The following is a 17333-nucleotide window of genomic DNA, read 5'->3' on the forward strand; positions in this document are numbered from 1 at the left end:
ATTTGCAGGAAAATGCATGGGCTATGCTGTCTGCTTTTAATTTATTTATCTTTTCTGTTAGTCCATAGGGCTTGAACTCAGGGCTCAAGCACTGTCCCTGGGGGGTGGGGGGGTGGGGGTGGTGTGTGTGTGTGTGTCATGGTGTCTGAACGTGTGTGTGTGTGTGTGTGTGTGTGTGTGTGTCATGGTGTCTGAACTCTGGGCTCATCAGCTCAAGGCTAGCACTCTACTATTTGAGCCATAGCGCCATTTCTGGCCTTTTCTGCTTATGTGGTGCTGAGGAATCAAAGCCAGAGCCTTATGCATGCAAGATAAGCACTCTACCACTGAGCCAACTTCCCAGCCACTGTCCCTGAGATTTTTCTCTCCAGGCTAGCACTTAGCCACAGTGCCACTTCTGGTTTTCTGTTTGGTTAACTGGAGAGTCTCATGGACTTTCCTGGCTGGACTAGCTTTGAACCGCAATCTTTAGATCTCAGTCTCCTGAGTAGCTAGAATTATAGACTTGAGCCACTGGTACCCAGGTGACAGTCTACTTTTGTAAAGCCAACTCTTTTTAAAAATTTACTTGAAAATTAAAATAACAATAACAACAATAATAATAATAAAAATAAAAACAGCCAAGTATGGTAGGATACACCTGCAATCCTGCACCTGAGAGGCAGAGGAAGGAAAATTGAAAAGTTGAGGCCAGTCTGGCCTGGGCTACATAGTAGTACTCTTTAAAAACTTATGTTTTGGGGGGCTGGGAATGTGGCTCAGTGGTAGACTGCTTGCCTTGCATGCATGAGGCCCAGGGTTCGATTCTTCATCACCATATAAGCAGAAAAAGCAAAAGTGGTGCTGTGGCTCAATTGGTAGAATGCTAGCCTGTACGGTATTTTCACGATTTAAAAAAAAAAAAAAGTATTGTCTCATAGTTCTGTCTGTTCTCAGAGATTATCTTTTGACAGTGTGGTGGATACTCAGACCTTAAGCTATGAGGGTGTATACATACATAAACACATTTTTCTTTTTTATCTAGATGTCGCAGTATTCCTGTGGGGACTCCATTCCTTATTATGGCTCTACCTAATAAGTTACATAGCTACATAATGATTTATTTAACCATATCCTCTTAGGATATTCCAATCTTTTGCTACTACAATACTATAATGACCACATTATCTCTTTTCATAGAGTAAATCCCTAGAACTAAAATGACTAAGTCAAACATTATGAATGTTCTAGAACTGTACAATGTCTTCTGAAACTCAGCTTATACTTTACCCCAGAGTCTGACAATGCTCACTTTTCCAACCTTTAAAAACAACTGCAACAACAAATAACTGGTTATCGGCTGGGCACCAGCAGAAGGCTGAGATCTGAGTATTATGGTTCAAAGTTAGCCTGGGGCAGAAAAGACCACAATACTCTTATCTCCAGTTAAGCACCAAAAAGCCAGAAGTAGAGCAGTGGCTCAAGTGATGTAGCACCAGCTTTGATGGTAAAAGGTAAGGGACAGCACCCAGGACCTGAGTTCAAACCCTAGTACCAGCACAAAAAAACAGAACTAAAAACACCCTCTACTTATTATCAATTAAATTTTTTCCCAATATAATGGACTAAAAATTTTTTGTATTTTTGTTATGCATTTTTGTTTACTATGAAGAATTAACTATTTCCAAATATTTACTGACTATATTTTTCTTCAGAGAATATTCTTTATTTTTTTATTGGGCCTTTATTTTTACTTCTGATGGTACTGGGAATTAACTCGGGCCATTATGTCTGTCAGAAGGGCTCTACTATGTTCCCTTCCATTTGTCATTTTCTTACTAATTTCTAAAATAGTAAGTCTGGAAGAGAAAGAGAGAAAAATAATAACACACACACACACAAAACACAATCTAGAAGCCAAGGTCAAAATTCTCTATCTAATCACATAACATTTATGCACTCAAATATGTAATAAGCAGTTACTATGACAAGCAAGACAATAGTTATCCTCTGAAATTATTTAACAGGATAGCAGTTCATAGTTTAAAGTCACACAAAACCATGGGGAGAAAGCAGGTATTTTAACTTCTGAGTGATTTAATGCTGCAGAGCTCTAGTAACTGCTTTACTCAACATTTCAAAATGAGAGTAAACATCACATTGTAACTCACCCAAAATCTTATCAAAATAATTAAGAAAAGAATCTGCATCAAAAGTGATAGGGGCCTCAGAAGGTTCTCTACAAGATTAAAGAGAAAAGACAGTTAATTAATTCACACTAAACACAACTCTGAGACTTTTTCTAATGTAGCACTACTCTAAGGAAAACTGACAGAAATATACAAAGGAGAGATAATAAGGAAAACTGCAGTTTAATTTTCAAAAAACAGTTCATGTGTTTATTAGCCTTTGCAGGGCAACAGAAAGAAAAGTTTGAAGATAGAAAAGAATTTCACTTATGCACATTTAGCTTATTTACTTAGGAACCCACCCACTCTGTACTCCTGTAAGAGAGGTTTAACATTAGTAAGAGAAATTATTTATCTGAGTTTATTATTATAAAGTTTATTTCTTTAAGAATTAAATATTAAGGCTGGGCGCTGGTGGCTCGCATCTGTAATCCTAGCTACTGAGGAGGCTGAGATCTGAGGATCATGGTTCAAAGCCAGCCTAGGCAGGAAAGTCCATGAAACTCTTATTTCCAATAAACCACCAGAAAACTGGAAGTGGCACTGTGGCTCAAGTGGTAGAGCACTTACCTTGAGCTGAAAGCTCAAGGACAGCACCCAGGCCCAGACCAGAGTTCAAGCCCCACAACCAATGACCAAAAAATAAATAAATAAATAAAAATCAAATATTAAAAGATAAATAAGAATATACTGTCAGGTGCTAATGGCTCATGCTACCATGAGATCTAAAGCCAGGTAGGCAGGAAAGTCTATGACACTTTTTTTTAACTTAAATAAAAATAAATAAATTTTAAATAAATTTTGAAGAACAAAAAAAAAAGACTGGAGTTTCCAACCCAGTACGAATACCCTGTATATCTCTGAGTAAGTTTTTTTATCTCTCAGTTCCTTGAAGACATTTCATTACCACCCTCATTGCCACCAGCTTCAAAAGCATGCCAAAATATATAGAATACCCATGTTTTCTCTGATACAAATGGGCCCTCAGCCCATCTGACATCTTATCTTCAAGTTAACTACCAAAAAGTGGAGCTGTGACTGATGTGGTAGAGCCTTGGGCAAAAGAAGCTCAGACAGCACTTAGGCCTTGAGTTCAACCTCCAGGACCAGCCAGAAGAAAAAGCCAGGTGGTAGTGGCTCAGACCTGTAATCCTACCTATTCAACAGGCTGAGAGCTAAGGATCATATTTCGAAGCCAGCCCAAGCAGGAAAGTCTAGGAGACTCATCTCCAATTAAACCACAGAAAAACCCAGAAATGGCAATGTGGCTGAAGTGGGAGAGCACTAGCCTTGACCAAAATCTCAGGGACAGTACTCAAGGCACAGAGTTCAGGTCCAAGCCAAAAAACAAAAAAAGAACATACTCTTCCTTTTTTTTGTCTTCTTAAGAGAGAGAAGTGAGTATGAAGTTTAGTCTTTCATGAGATTCAAGAGCATTGCCACCAATAAAGATTATATTTGCTGTGCAAGTAACAATTTTTTTCTTTAAAAAAAATTATCTTGGGCTGGGAAGGTGGCTCAATGGTAGAGTGCTTGCCTTGCATGCATGAGGCCCTAGGTTGGATTCCTCAGCACCACATAAGCAGAGAAAGCCGAAGTGGCACTGTGGCTCAAGTGGTAGAGTGCTAGCCTTGAGCTGAAGAGCTGAGGGACAGCGCCCAGGCCCAAAGTTCAGGTCCCACAACCAAAAAAAAAAAAATATCTTTAGGCAGTTGCACTTTTGTGCAACACACTGAAACCCACAAAAAGTAGAAATGGTACTTTCTACTGACTGGACAGCTTCAATGGAACTGTTTAAATATTATTCCTTAAAACAAGTTACCGAGGCAGCTCTGCTCCCTTGTGGGTTGAAACTTTGGATACAAAAGCTTTCATGCTCTCCGAGATTTCAGTTAAGTCATAGATCTGCTCTTCCTCTTTCTTAGAAATGGGCTCTGATTCATTTTTGCCAGCAGCTTCTTTTAACAGCTGGTCCAGCTGCTCTGGTGAGAGATCTAACCACTGATCATCTGAAAAAGAAGAAAGCATATTACTATTCTACAGATAGGAAAGTCCATGTCATGACAGATCCTCTCAGAGAAGACTGGAATACTCAAGAGACCACCTTTCCATTCTTTCCAGCTCTCCTGCTGTATCATGGTTCATCACTCACCATCCTCAGGGGGAAGATTAGCTTCTTCTTTCTTAAGTTCTTCTATATTAAATGGCATTGTCTGTAACATGGTTAAGATTTCTTCACCTGGGCTCATAGCAAGTAAACTGTAGAAAACAAAAGACATAAGGAGATAGGATTACACCACATGCTAGCACTTTAAATACATTTCTTATTTGATCCCAACCCTAAGTTAATACATGGCAAAATATTTGCAAATATCACATGGTAAGGAGAGACATGGAAGAAGTAATTATTTTCATTGGTGAAAGGATAGAGAATTTTAAAAAGGTAATAGAATGCTTCCTTTAGATCTTAAAAGAATGGAGCAGGTATATGTGTGTGTGTGCGCACGCGCATGTGTGTGCATGTGTGTGCGTGTGTGTGCGCGCGCGCGTGTGTGTGTGCTGGTCCTAGGTATTAAAGAATGGAGCAGGGGTGTATATGTTTGTGTGCTGGTCCTGGGTCTTAAAATAACTAGGGCTGGGAAGGTGGCTCAGTGGTAGAGTGCTTGCCTTGCATGCATGAGGCCCTGGGTTCGATTCCCCAGCACCACATAAGCAAAAAGGAAAAAAAACCGGAAGTGGCGCTGTGGCTCAAGTGGTAGAGCGCTAGCCTTGAGCTGAAAGCTGAGGGACAGCGCCCAGGCCCACAACTGGACTACAAAAAAAGAAGAAAAGAAATAAGTAACTAAAATTACAAGACAGAGAAATAATAATAAACAGGATAATAATAAACAGGATATGGACTGGACACAAAGACAGTGAGAACAGTGGTACAATATTAAAAGACATCTGATAAAAAAAAAGGAGTTGAAAAAAATTCTAGATGGCAATAAATAAGTAATAGTGGTCAACCTTCAGGTATACTTTTTTCTTTCTTACATATTTATTTGCTATAATAACTATGCTACTTTTATAATAACAAATAAATTTTATTATTTAAAAAACTAGGTTCCAGCAGCTCAGATCTGTAATCCTACCTACTCAGGGAGCTGAAATCTGAGGATTGCAGTTTGAAGTGAGCCCAGGCAAGAAAGTCCTTGAGACTCTTATCTCTTACCAAAAATGTCATAAGTGGAGCTGTGGCTAAAGTGGTAAAGCGCTAGCCTTGAGCATAAAAAACTGAGGGCAGTGCCCAGGCCCTGAATTCAAGCCCCAGGACTGGCACCAGAAAAAAAAAAAAAAAGGAACCCAATCATCAACTATCATTTACCTTTCTGGCCGGTCTACTGAAAGTTGGAAGTAGTTCTTTGCCATTTCAAGCCTTTCCTGGTACTGAGCCGAGCCTTCTACCAGTCCCTTAAAAAAGATGATTGTCTTTCAGAATATTATTTATACAATGTCATTAAAATAACATGATTACTAGTAACTTTCAGAAAAGTAGCATATGCTGTACCATTCAGAAATCCCAAGGCGTGACTCTCAACCTGTTTGGCCATTAATGTACTTACCTGGGCTCCAGTTTCTTCAGATGAAGGTAAAAATAAGACACAAATAAAACCAAAAATAACCTACTATTACTTGTTTTCTACATGTGTTTTTCTAAAGGTAATCATGCCTAATATTTAACATTCTTAAAAATATGCTCTAATAGTACATGCACTTTTGCACTCCGCTACACAATCTTTATAATCAATGTTTCTACTTCTTGGATATTTCCTCATGAAAGAAGATACCAGTTTACATCTTTCTGTACTTTTTGGAATATATGCTCAAATTATTTTCAATTAAATTTCTATAAATTTACAATGTACTGACAATTGGTCCAATTGGTACAGAGTATTATTTTTACATGCTCCCAGTTGTACTGAATTTCATCATACTGTGTTTTACATATTGAAAACTTATCTTCATTATCATGTTTGTAAGATCCTCTTACTATCTGTGATTTCTTTTTTTCAAATGTCAGTACCAGGGCTTGAACTCAAAACCTCACACTTGTTCTGTTTGTTTGCTCAGTTGGCATTCTACTTCTGTACCATGCCTCCAGTTCCAGTCTTCTGCTAGTTAACTGAAAACAAGAATCTTGATTTGGCCAGCTCTGAACTTCAATCCTCAAATCTCAAGCTTCCTGAGCAGCCAGGATTATAGGTGTGAACCACTGGTTCCAAGCCTAATGGTGACTAGTTTAAGAAAAAGTTATTAGTTGTGTTAAAAAAAATTTTTTTTAGAAAATTCATGTCTTTGCTAATTTTCCTCTGTAGTGCCTGCATGTTTGCTTTATAAATTTCTGCAAGTTGTTCATCAGATACAATAAGGTGGTTCACACCTGAAATCCTCACTACTCAGGAGGCTGAGATCTGAGGATCATGGTTCAAAGCCAGCCCAGAGGAAAGTCCATGAGACTATCTTGAATTAACCACTAGAGTATTGGAAGTGGAGATGTGACTCAAAGTGGTAGAATGCTAGCCTTGAGCAAAAGAGCTCAGGGACAGTGCCCAGGCTTTTAGTTCAAGCTCCATGTCTGAACAAAAAGTAAAAAAATAATAACTTTTGTTTTATAAAATAGTATTAGATTTCTCTGTAAAAAGCAATCCAGATGACCTCTCATCACTCATTTAAGACCTTAAGTACATTGAGTAACTCTAGCTTCTATAATTATGTCACAGTTTTAAATATGGATCACAGGACTTAAGTCATTAACATGATTTTCTATGGATTGTATACTTAAAAAAAAAACCTACCTTAAAGTAGTCATTATTTTTCAGACTTTCAAGGAAGCTGGCCCAGAGTGGTGAGGTTGTCGTAAGTGACTTCCTGGAGTTAGAAAAATGTGGCATGCATTTAGAGCATAAGATCTCAAATCCATGAGCCTAGAGGAGATAGGCAGAGTTTTTATTAAGTTACTTTTAAAAATAAGTTTTATTCTTTCATGTTATTTTCTTCCCATGTGGCTATACTCAAGAATAAGTGACTGAACACATGGCAATGTGGACATTTAGAATATTTTTTAAAATTTTATGAAAAATATAAATTTGTATCTAATTTTTCAAATTCTACATAGTAAAAATCAGAGAAAGAAAATGAAAATAAAGGCTCCTAATCAGGGGGCTGGGAAAGTGGCTCAGTGGTAGAGCGCTTGCCTTGCATGCATGAGGCCCCGGGTTCGATTCCTCAGTACCACATAAGCAGAAAAAGAAAGCCGGAAGTGGTGCTATGGCTCAAGTGGTAGTGTGCTAGCCTTGAGCTGAAGAGCTGAGCGACAGCACCCAGGCCCAGAGTTCAGGCCCCATGATTGGACCCCCCCAAAAAAAAAAAGGCTCCTAATCAGATTAGATTCTTTTCCTAATTACAAATGCACCACTTTATTTTTACACATGTAAGTCAAATATATACACATACATATATATTTATATTATAAATATGTATATATTATATATATTTTTGTGTGTGTGTGTGTGCATATTTGTTGATACTGAGGCTTGACCTTGGGGCCTAGGCCATGTCCTTGAGCGTTTTGCTCAAGATTGGTGTTCTACCACTTGAGCTACAGCCCCACCTTTTGGCCTTTGCTGGTTAATTGAAGATGAATGTTTCTTGGATTTGTCTGTCCCAGTTGGCTTCAAACCTTGATCCTCAGATCTCAAGTCTCATTAAGGAGCTAGGATTATAAGCATGAGCCACCAGCATCCAGCTCTCTGTTTTTTTTTTTTTGGTCAGTTGTGGGGCTTCAACTCTGGGCCTAGGCGCTGTCCCTAAGCTCTTCAGTTCAAGTCAAGCATTCTACCACTTGAGCCACAGCACCATTTCCAGTTTTCTGGTGGTTTATTAGAGATAAGAGTCTCAAGGACGTTTCTGCCTGGGTTGGCTTTGAACTATGATCCTCATATCTCAGCCTCCCAAGTAGCTAAGATTACAGGTGTAGCCACCAGTGCCCGGCCTATCTCTCTTTCTTAAAAATGATTTTTGCTATGTTATAGTGGCCCTAACGTCTGGCCTCTAGTGACCCTTTTGCCTCAACTTCCTGAGTAGCTATGACTATAGGTATGGTTCCATGTGCTTGGCTTAAATTTTTACATAAAACACTTATCAAGATGGAAGGGGTGGCACTGCTCCCCACCTGCTTCTAACCCTCCCCCCAAATATACTCTTTACCTGACTAATGTAACTATAAACCTCTGTACATCACCTCATCTTTACAATAACAATTAATTTTTCAAAGTATCATCTTTAGTTTCATCATTTCTAGTTTCAAGTCATGCTTACAAAAAACTTTCTTACTCATTTTATAAAAAATATTTTTGTTGGGCTGGGGAGGCGGCTCAGTGTTAGAGTGCTTGCCTTGCATGCCTGAGGCCCTGGGTTCGATTCCTCAGCACCACATAAGCAAAAAGCTGGAAGTGGCGCTGTGGCTCAAGTAGTAGAGCGCTAGCCCTGAGCTGAAGAGCTGAGGGACAGCGCCCAGGCCCAGAGTTCAGGCCCCATGACTGGACCCCCCCCCAAAAAAAAGTAGTTCTTACATTAAAAAATAATAATTAAAAAAAATAAAAAATATTTTTGTTGGGCTGGGAAGGTGGCTCAGTGGTAGAGCACTTGCCTTGCATGCATGAGGCCCTGGGTTCAATTCCTCAGTACCACATAAGCAAAAAGAAAAAAGCCGGAAGTGGCGCTGTGGCTCAAGTGGTAGAGCGCTCGCCTTGAGCTGAAGAGCTGAGGGACAGCGCCCTGGCCCAGAGTTCAGGCCCCACAACCGGACCCCCCCACCAAAAACAAATTGTTTTCTTTCAGATTTTAGTTTCATTGTTTATTTGATACAAATGGAGTCTCTAGGTGTAAGTATGCAGGAATAAACTTCAATTTTTCAGATGCTTTGCAATTATCCTATCATCATTTATCGAACAGTCCTTTTTTAACTTCTGATTTGAAAATCCATATTTTACCACAGTCACATATACACAGGGCATGTTTTGAGACTTGCTGGGCTGTGTGGTTATTCTGTTCTTTAACATAAAGAAATAAAAAACATTAAGGATCAACATTACCAGCTTCATGCCAAGTTCATAGGCACGGTATTTGGGGTGAGATGGAGGAGGCAGCGTGTATCCACTCCGCCGGTCTGGCACAAACTTCTGCTGCACCAGCTGTGCATACAGACACTTGGTGAAAGTGACCTAGGTAGTGGGACACAAAATTCCTAAGTGTCTGAAAGCATAGGAGCTATTCACATTTACATATTCATAGGGAAAATGCAAACATCTACCCTAGTTACTGTCCACTCAATTTTAATTATAGCAGCTATAGTGAGATAAAACTCATATTCAAATTTACTGTAGTGACTTGTACAATTAGCAGAAGATAAATAATTATTAGTTCTCTGGAAGATATGAACTGTGTTAGTATAAAGAAGGAAATAATATGGAAATAGAGAAAATATGATCAAAATAGGAGGGGAATATATAAAGATGAAGAGATTCATGTGTTTAAAATCTCCTCTGAGAAAAAGAAGAAAAAAATGTGTATTAACATGCTAAGAGAACACAGAATATTTCCAATATTTCTCTAGAAAATTCAAATTATGGGCTGGCAATGTGACTCAGTGGTAGAGTGCTTATCTAGCATGCATGAGGCCTTGGGTACAAGAAAAAGCCAAAAGTGGCACTGTGGCTCAAGTGGTAGAGTGCTAGCCTTAAGCTGAAGAGCTCAGGGACAGCGCCCAGGCAGAGTTCAAGCCCCACGACAGGCAAAAATAAATAAATAAATAAATAAATAACAATAAAAATAAGGGCTGGGAAGATGGCTCAGCAGTAGAGTGCTTGCCTCCCATATATGAGGCCCTGGGATTGATTCTTTAGCACCACATAAACAGAAAAAGGGGAAGTGGCATTGTGGCTCAAGTGATAGAGCACTCACCTTGAGCTGAAGAACTCACAGACAGCACCCAGGCCTACAGTTCAAGCCCCACGACCGACAAAATAAATAAATAAACTCTCTTTCCATTGAGAAAAACCAAATGACTAAAAGAGCTACCTTACCGATGTCATGACTCGTGTTTCAGGCAAGAACGTTCTGAACACCCGGCAGGCCCTCAGGTCAATGAGGTCACGCAGGTAAAAGGCCTGAACTGCCGCTGCCACCAGTCGGGGCTGCTGCTTTAGCACCATTACAGCACCAGCTGGCAAGAAGCAGTGTGCTCGATGAAGGGAGGCTTCAATTTTCTCTGGGTACCTGTGCCGGGCAACAATGTTGTTTTTATTTTATAGTATATATCTAGAATTCACACATCTTGACTTACTTCATCAAAAGTGAGTAAAAAGTGACAGGAAAACTGAAAAGAATATACTTTAAGACTGTAGGAAAGAAGAAAAGGAAAAAAGAAATGAAATGGAAAATAAAGGAAAGGCCCAAACATGATGGCTCATGATACTTGAGAGTCAGGGATTGGGAGGATCACAGTTTAAGGCCATTCTAGGCAAAATGTTAGAGAAGCCTCACGCCTCATTTCAATGAATAATCTAGGCATGATGGCACATGCCTATAATCAAAGCTATAAGAAAGGCAGAAGTGGGTCTAGGAAGGTAGCTCAATGGTAAAGTCCTTGCCTCTCATGCATGAGTTCCTGGGTTCCATTCCTCAGCACCACATAAACAGAAAAAGCGATAAGTGGTGCTGTGGCTCAAGTCGTACAGGGTTAGCCTTGAGCTGAAGAGCTGAAGGGCAGTATCCAGACCCAGAGTTCAAGTCCCACGACTGACAAAAAACTTTTGTCAGAAATAGAAGGATTTTGTTTTGAGGTTGGCCCCAGGCCAAACACAAAGGACCCTGTGTAAAATAACTCAAATAGAAAGGGCTGAGGACGTGACTAGTGTTAGAGCACCAGTTAAGCTAGCTTGAGGCCCTGAGTTCAAACCCTAGTACAATACCAAAAAAAAAAAAAAAGGGGGGGGGGCTGGACACCAGTGGCTCATGCCTGTAATCTTAGCTACTCAGGAGGCTGTGATCTGAGGATCTCAGTTCAAAGCCAGCGCAGGCAGAAAAGTCAGTGAGACTCTTATCTCCAATAAACCACTAGAAAACCGGAAGTGGCACTGTGACTCAAGCAGGGGAGCTCGCCTTGAGCTGAAGAGCGCAGGGACAGCGCCCACGCCCAGAGTTCAAGCCCCACAACCAACCAAAAAAAAAAAAAAAAAAGCCCGGGAATTATGATAACAACAGCAACAAAAAAAGCCTGCTATCCCTTGGAATAAGGACAAAATCAGAATTTATATTTCTAAAAAATGTAAAAAGTAAAAAGCATATGAAATAAAGCTAAAAGAAAGGTCTAGAAGCATGGCTTATGTGAGAGAGTACCTGACTAAAAGATCCAGGTCCTGAGTTTAAATGTTTTTTGTTTAAAAACAAAAATTAAAAAAAAATAGTTAAACCTAAAAAAGATTTTTTTACTAGTTAAAATTGAATGGTGTTAAATTCTAATAATAGGTAGTCATATCTGAATGAGGTCAACTAAGATGTTATGAGGCTAAAAATCTTCCTTCTCTTCTGAATAAAGTCCAAAAAGTTCCTTATAAGTCAAAGAATTTCACCAAAGGAATTAATAAAAAAAAATCTGAGTACATTGTGTTTCCTTAGGTTTCATGTTTAATCATCTCTAATTTTTATTTATTTATTTTTTTTGGGTCTGGTCCTGGGGCCTGAACTCTGGGCCTGGGCGCTGTCCCTCAGCTCTTCAGCTCAAGGCTAGTGTTCTACCACTTGAGCCACAGCGCCACTTCTGGCTTCTTTGTTTTTGCTTATGTGGTGCTGAGGAATCGAACCCAGGGCCTCATGTATGCAAGGCAAGCACTCTACCACTGAGCCATCTTCCCAGCCCCCACCTCTAAATTTTTATCCAGGCTGTAGATAGGAATTATGATATTTTAGCTAAATAAATGCAAAAATATTGGCATAGATTATACTTTGAATTGGAAGTAGAAAATACATCTAAGCCAGACACCTGTCTGTAAACTCAAAACTCAGCTTCTCAGGAGGCTGTGGAATTATTGAGAACAGGCCACCCAGGACAAAACAGCAAGAGCCCATCTAAAAATTACATAAATAGGGCTGGGAAGGTGGCTCAGTGGTAGAGTGCTTGCCTTGCATGCATGAGGCCCTGGGTTCGATTCTTCAGCACAACATAACCAGAAAAAAAAAAGCCGGAAGTGGCGCTGTGGCTCAAGTGGTAAAGTGCTAGCCTTGAGCTGAAGAGCTAAGGGACAGCGCCCAGGCCCAGAGTTCAGGCCCCACAACCGGACCACCCCCCCAAAAAATTATATAAATAAAAGACATAAAGGTTTCTTCCTGTTGAAACTGTCTTTAAAAAGATGAAGGTTACGGGCTGGGAAGGTGGCTCAGAGGTAGAGCACTTGCCTTGCATGCATGAGGCCCTGGGTTCGAGTCCTCAGCACCACATAAGCAAAAAAGAAAAAAGCCAGAAGTGGCGCTGTGGCTCAAGTGGTAGGGCGCTAGCCTTGAGCTGAAGAGCTGAGGGACAGCACCCAGGCCCAGAGTTCAGGCCCCATGACCGGACCCCCCCCCCTCAAAAAAAAAAAGATGAAGGTTAAGGGAGAATGATAGAATAATAAGGTTGATTTGGATACGTTGTGAACATATTTGGGAAAAAAATGTCACAATGAATCCTCTCTGGCTTATAAAACTAGTGTCCATCTATTTCATGAGGAGGGATACAAGTAAAATGAAAGCCAGCATTAATCCAAGTAAAGGAAGTCTAAATTCAGCAAGGTCCCTAAACTGCATGCAACACCATGAACAAGATTGGTGTTATTTTTTTTACCCTTGGATGCGCTTGTTCACAGCAGCACGTATGGATTCCAAGGCCAGAACATCTTCTGCATGTTCTGAGAGGATACTCAGTGCCTGTAGGATTGTTGGGCATGTGGTGGGTAACCAGGATTCTGCTCTAGATCGCCTAGGTACAGGAATAAGGCACAACTCCCCACGATGGAAAAACACCTGCAAAAGAGTCCATTTTCATTCTCACTGTGGTCTGGAAGACTCTATTACATATGAAAATAATTTAGACATTTGGTGTACATGCTTGCTTGAGGAGCCAATGGAGTGAAGCTACCATCTGTGGGATTATGGCTTAATGCCTCTAAGTCAGTATCCCACCCAGGCAGAACAATACGGCAGTGCCAAAGGAGCCTTGGTAGGCCTGGGATAGCTGGTCCCCCATTCATCCCTGCCAGCCTAGCCCAGGGCCCAGTCCTTGAGTCGAAGCAGGGTCATCGCCCCACCACTGTGTGTCAGGACCGGGGTCTGGTGCCTCTAGTCCTGGGAAACAGGGTGGCCACATAGGGTGGGGCCCCCACTCCCGTCATGCAACACATGTTCGGGTGGAACCTAGCACACCATTTGTAGACGACCTGCTTATGGATTAGGGCTTTGTATGTAGCAGAGCAGCCGCATCACTGCAGTCTATTGAATGTCAGCCCTCGACACAAGGGTTTGTAAAAAATATAATAACTTAAAAATGGGGCTGGGAAGGTGGCTCAGTGGTAGAATATATCTTGCATGCATGAGGCCCTGAGTTTGATTCCCCAGCACCCTATAAGCAGAAAAAGCCGGAAGTGGTGCTGTGGCTCAAGTGGTAGAGCACTAGCCTTGACCTGAAGAGCTGAGGGACAGCGCCCAGACCCAGAGTTGAGGCCCCACCACTGCCAAAAAAAAGAAAAGAAAAGAAAAGAAAAAAGAATGTGGTAGTTTATCTAGGTTTCAAACTTTGAGTATACTTACCCTGTTGGCACTATTTTCAGGTTCCAACCATTTAGGGAGATAGTCAGCAGCTTCTATTAACAAGAACTCACCATCATTGTCTACAATCCTAAAAAACAAAAAATAAAACAAAAAACCCCCACAATTTGTATTCAAAAGCACATCTTCCTTAGGTAACAAAACAACTTTATTCTAGCTGGGTGCCCGTGGCTCATGCCTGTAATACTAGCTACTCAGGTGGCTGAGATTTGAGGATCAAGGTTCGAAGCCAGCTGGGGCAAAAATGTCCCCATGAGACTCTTATCTCCAATTACCACTCAAAAACTGGAAATGGAACTGTGGCTCAAAAGTGGTAGAGTGCTAGCCTTGAGCAAAATGAGCTCAGGGATAGTGCCCCAAGTTCAAGCCCCATGACCTCAAAAACAAAAACAAAATTAGCTTTATTCTAACCCATTCTATTCACCTCAGTAAATGTCTGAGTATGTACTAGCCAAGATTGTTATAAGAAAGTAAAGTATTTAAGAGTACCATTAAGCAAATCCTAAAAGATACTATAAGATTGTAAGGAGAAAATAGATAGAGACATGATAGAAAATAAGAAAAGTATATATGGGGCTGGGAATATGGCTCAGTTGGTAGAGTACTTGCCTAGCATGATGAAGTCCTGGGTTCAATTCATTAGTACCACATAAACAGCAAAAGATGGAAGTTGGCATTTTGGCTCAAGTGGTAGAGTGCCACCCTTGAGCAAAAGATGCTCAGGGACAGTGCCCAAGCCCTGAGTTCAGGCCCTAAGACAATCAAAGAAAGAAAGAAAGGAAAAAAGAAAGAAGAAAGGATAGAAAGGAAGAAAAGGAAAGTATATAAACAAAAAAATGCATTTCTTCTTTATCCTAGAGTTTGCTTATGCATGATCCAGTAAACAGGAATGTGTGTGTGTGTGTGTATGCGCGCACGAGCGTGAGTGTGTGCCTGTGTCTCTGTGTGTTCTAACCCCCACACACTTTTTTATTGTTTCATTTTGTGGAAGATTCTTACTATGTAACTCAGGATTGCTTTGAATTCATGATCCGCCTGCCATTGCCTTCCAAATGTTATTTTCCCTATTCAGAATTCTACAAAGATAGCTTATTTTATATATTCTCCTAGCCTCTCTAGGAAGACCTATAGCTTGCTATGTATCCTAGGCTAAACTTCTACTGGGACTTGAACTCATCATACTTGCTCAGTTTATTTGCTCATGGCTGGTGCTCTACCTCTTTTTTTTTTTAACAAACACCTAATATTTATTTTCTCTTTTTTCTTTTCTTTTCTTTTTTTGGGTCCGGTCATGGGGCCTGAACTCTGGGCCTGGGCACTGTCCCTCAGCTCTTCAGCTCAAGGCTAGCACTCTACCACTTGAGCTACAGCGCCACTTCCAGCCTTTTTCTTTTTGCTTATGTGGTGCTGAGGAATCGAACCCAGGGCCTTGAGCATGCAAGGCAAGCGCTCTACCACTGAGCCACCTTCTCAGCCCTTCAAAAATTTTTTAAGGAATATTTATTCTTCAAACTTTGTAATGTTACAAGTAAATAATCTATATCTTGTAGCTATGGAACATCTTTGTGATAGCTACTTCTTCCAGAAGAGAATAGCAATAATTCATTAGGGCCAGGTGTCAGTGGCTCACACCTGTAATCCTAGCTACTCAGAAGGCTGAGACCTGAGGATCGTGGTTCAAAGCCAACCCAGGCAGGAAAATCTGTGAGACTCTTATCTCCAATTAACTACCAGAAAACCAAAAGTGGCACTGTGGCTCAAATGGCAGAGTGCTTGCCTTGAGCTGAAGAGCACAGGGACAGTGTCCAGGCCCAAAGTTCAAGCCCCACAACAGACAAGAGGGAAAAAAAAAAAAAAAAAGGATTCATTGGAAATGAACTCATGGTAAATAAATTTAGAAACCATGCCTTACATTTGAGAGTGGTTCAGTTTGTATACTGTTTAAAGTGGCTCCTCCTTAATATATCACGTTATCAGTACCATTTTAAAAGAATTACAATGCTTCCTATTGATTGCTCTTTAAATTTCTTCTGTGTATTACTTCTGAAAAAAATACAGCAATGGTCTAGTAGAAGGGTTAGGGAACATATCAAATACATCTGTGAAATATATACATGACTGGACTGTTATTTAAAATCCGTAAGAAAATTTCATGGTGATAATTTCTAGAAAACCAAAGCACTATCATGTGATTTTGCTATTTTGTAATTAGAATTTAAAAAACAACTTCTGCAATCTGCCCCAAATGTGAATTTGTACTAGTCCTCAAAATAAAATTATTACATAGTAAAAATGTAGTTAGTTATACATATATAATACCTTTAGATTAATTAAAGTAACTACTATACCTTGCTACTAATTCTGGAAATTCCTTTGTAATCCGTTTCACTATATAGACAATAAACCATTCATCCTCAATGCTATCCCCAAACTTGGTTATGCCATACATATGAGCAGGAACACTTCCTAAGAGAGAAAGGCAAGCTGTAATTGATAAATTTATCACTGCAAATAAAAATACATATACAATAATTCTATTGGAACAACACTCACTGACAAGAACTATGTTCTAAGTACTACTCTGAGAACTGGTATTGTAAGATAACAAGATGCCTAGCCTTTTTTCTTTTTTTTGGGTGGGGGGGAGGTGGTGGCATGTTAAGGGTACGAGGGCTTGAAATCAGGGCTTCTCTAACTGGACATTTTCCACTCATGGCTGGCACATTACCACTTGAGTCATGCCTCTATTTCTGGCTCTTTCCCCAGTTACTTAAAGAGATAAGTGTCTGGAGGATTTGTCTGCCTAAGCTGGCTTTGAACCTGAACAGTCAATTCTTAGCCTCCTGACTATCTAGAATTACAGGTGTGAAGTACCAGAGCCTGGCTAAGACACTAATTCTTAGAGTTCAGTGTCTAAATGAGTCAGATAAGCAAAGCAGAGCACCAGAAAACAAGATAGTGAACCCTAGCAGAGGTGTGTACTATAGGTTACATGAGCACATGGAACCTGGAAGCAAGTTCAGGAATACGCAGAGGACTTTCCCAAAAAGAGGAAACAACACATGCACAGATCTTAACAGACAATGGAACATTCTAGGAATATCAGGAAGCTGCATTTGGAGCAGAAAATTTCAAACATGTATACTCTCCACAGACAAGGAAACTGAAAAGTCAAACAGAAAATGACAAAGGAAATTAGAAAATATTTTTTTAGTGCAAATAGTTTCATCTGTACTCCAGAAATTCTGGTTTTTTTTTTTTTTT

General features: G+C 40.1%; 1 protein-coding gene across 1 annotated transcript in view; it reads right to left on the bottom strand.

Annotated features, from left to right (window-relative positions):
* Window positions 1–2076: 2076 nt before the first annotated feature.
* The window catches only part of Ecd (ecdysoneless homolog (Drosophila)), a 22789-nt gene continuing 7532 nt past the window's right edge, over window positions 2077–17333 (bottom strand). Inside the window, exons 3-12 of the mRNA XM_013025592.1 lie at window positions 16418–16535; window positions 14052–14139; window positions 13090–13268; window positions 10295–10487; window positions 9305–9433; window positions 7007–7135; window positions 5536–5621; window positions 4321–4427; window positions 3991–4177; window positions 2077–2218 (exon numbers count right to left, since the gene is read on the bottom strand). Of these exons, the coding sequence (XP_012881046.1) occupies window positions 2077–2218; window positions 3991–4177; window positions 4321–4427; window positions 5536–5621; window positions 7007–7135; window positions 9305–9433; window positions 10295–10487; window positions 13090–13268; window positions 14052–14139; window positions 16418–16535 (1358 nt within the window). The remainder of the gene's footprint in view (window positions 2219–3990; window positions 4178–4320; window positions 4428–5535; window positions 5622–7006; window positions 7136–9304; window positions 9434–10294; window positions 10488–13089; window positions 13269–14051; window positions 14140–16417; window positions 16536–17333) is intronic.

Source organism: Dipodomys ordii, unplaced genomic scaffold, assembly GCF_000151885.1.
Source record: "Dipodomys ordii isolate 6190 unplaced genomic scaffold, Dord_2.0 Scaffold86, whole genome shotgun sequence".
Lineage (NCBI taxonomy): Eukaryota > Metazoa > Chordata > Mammalia > Rodentia > Heteromyidae > Dipodomys > Dipodomys ordii.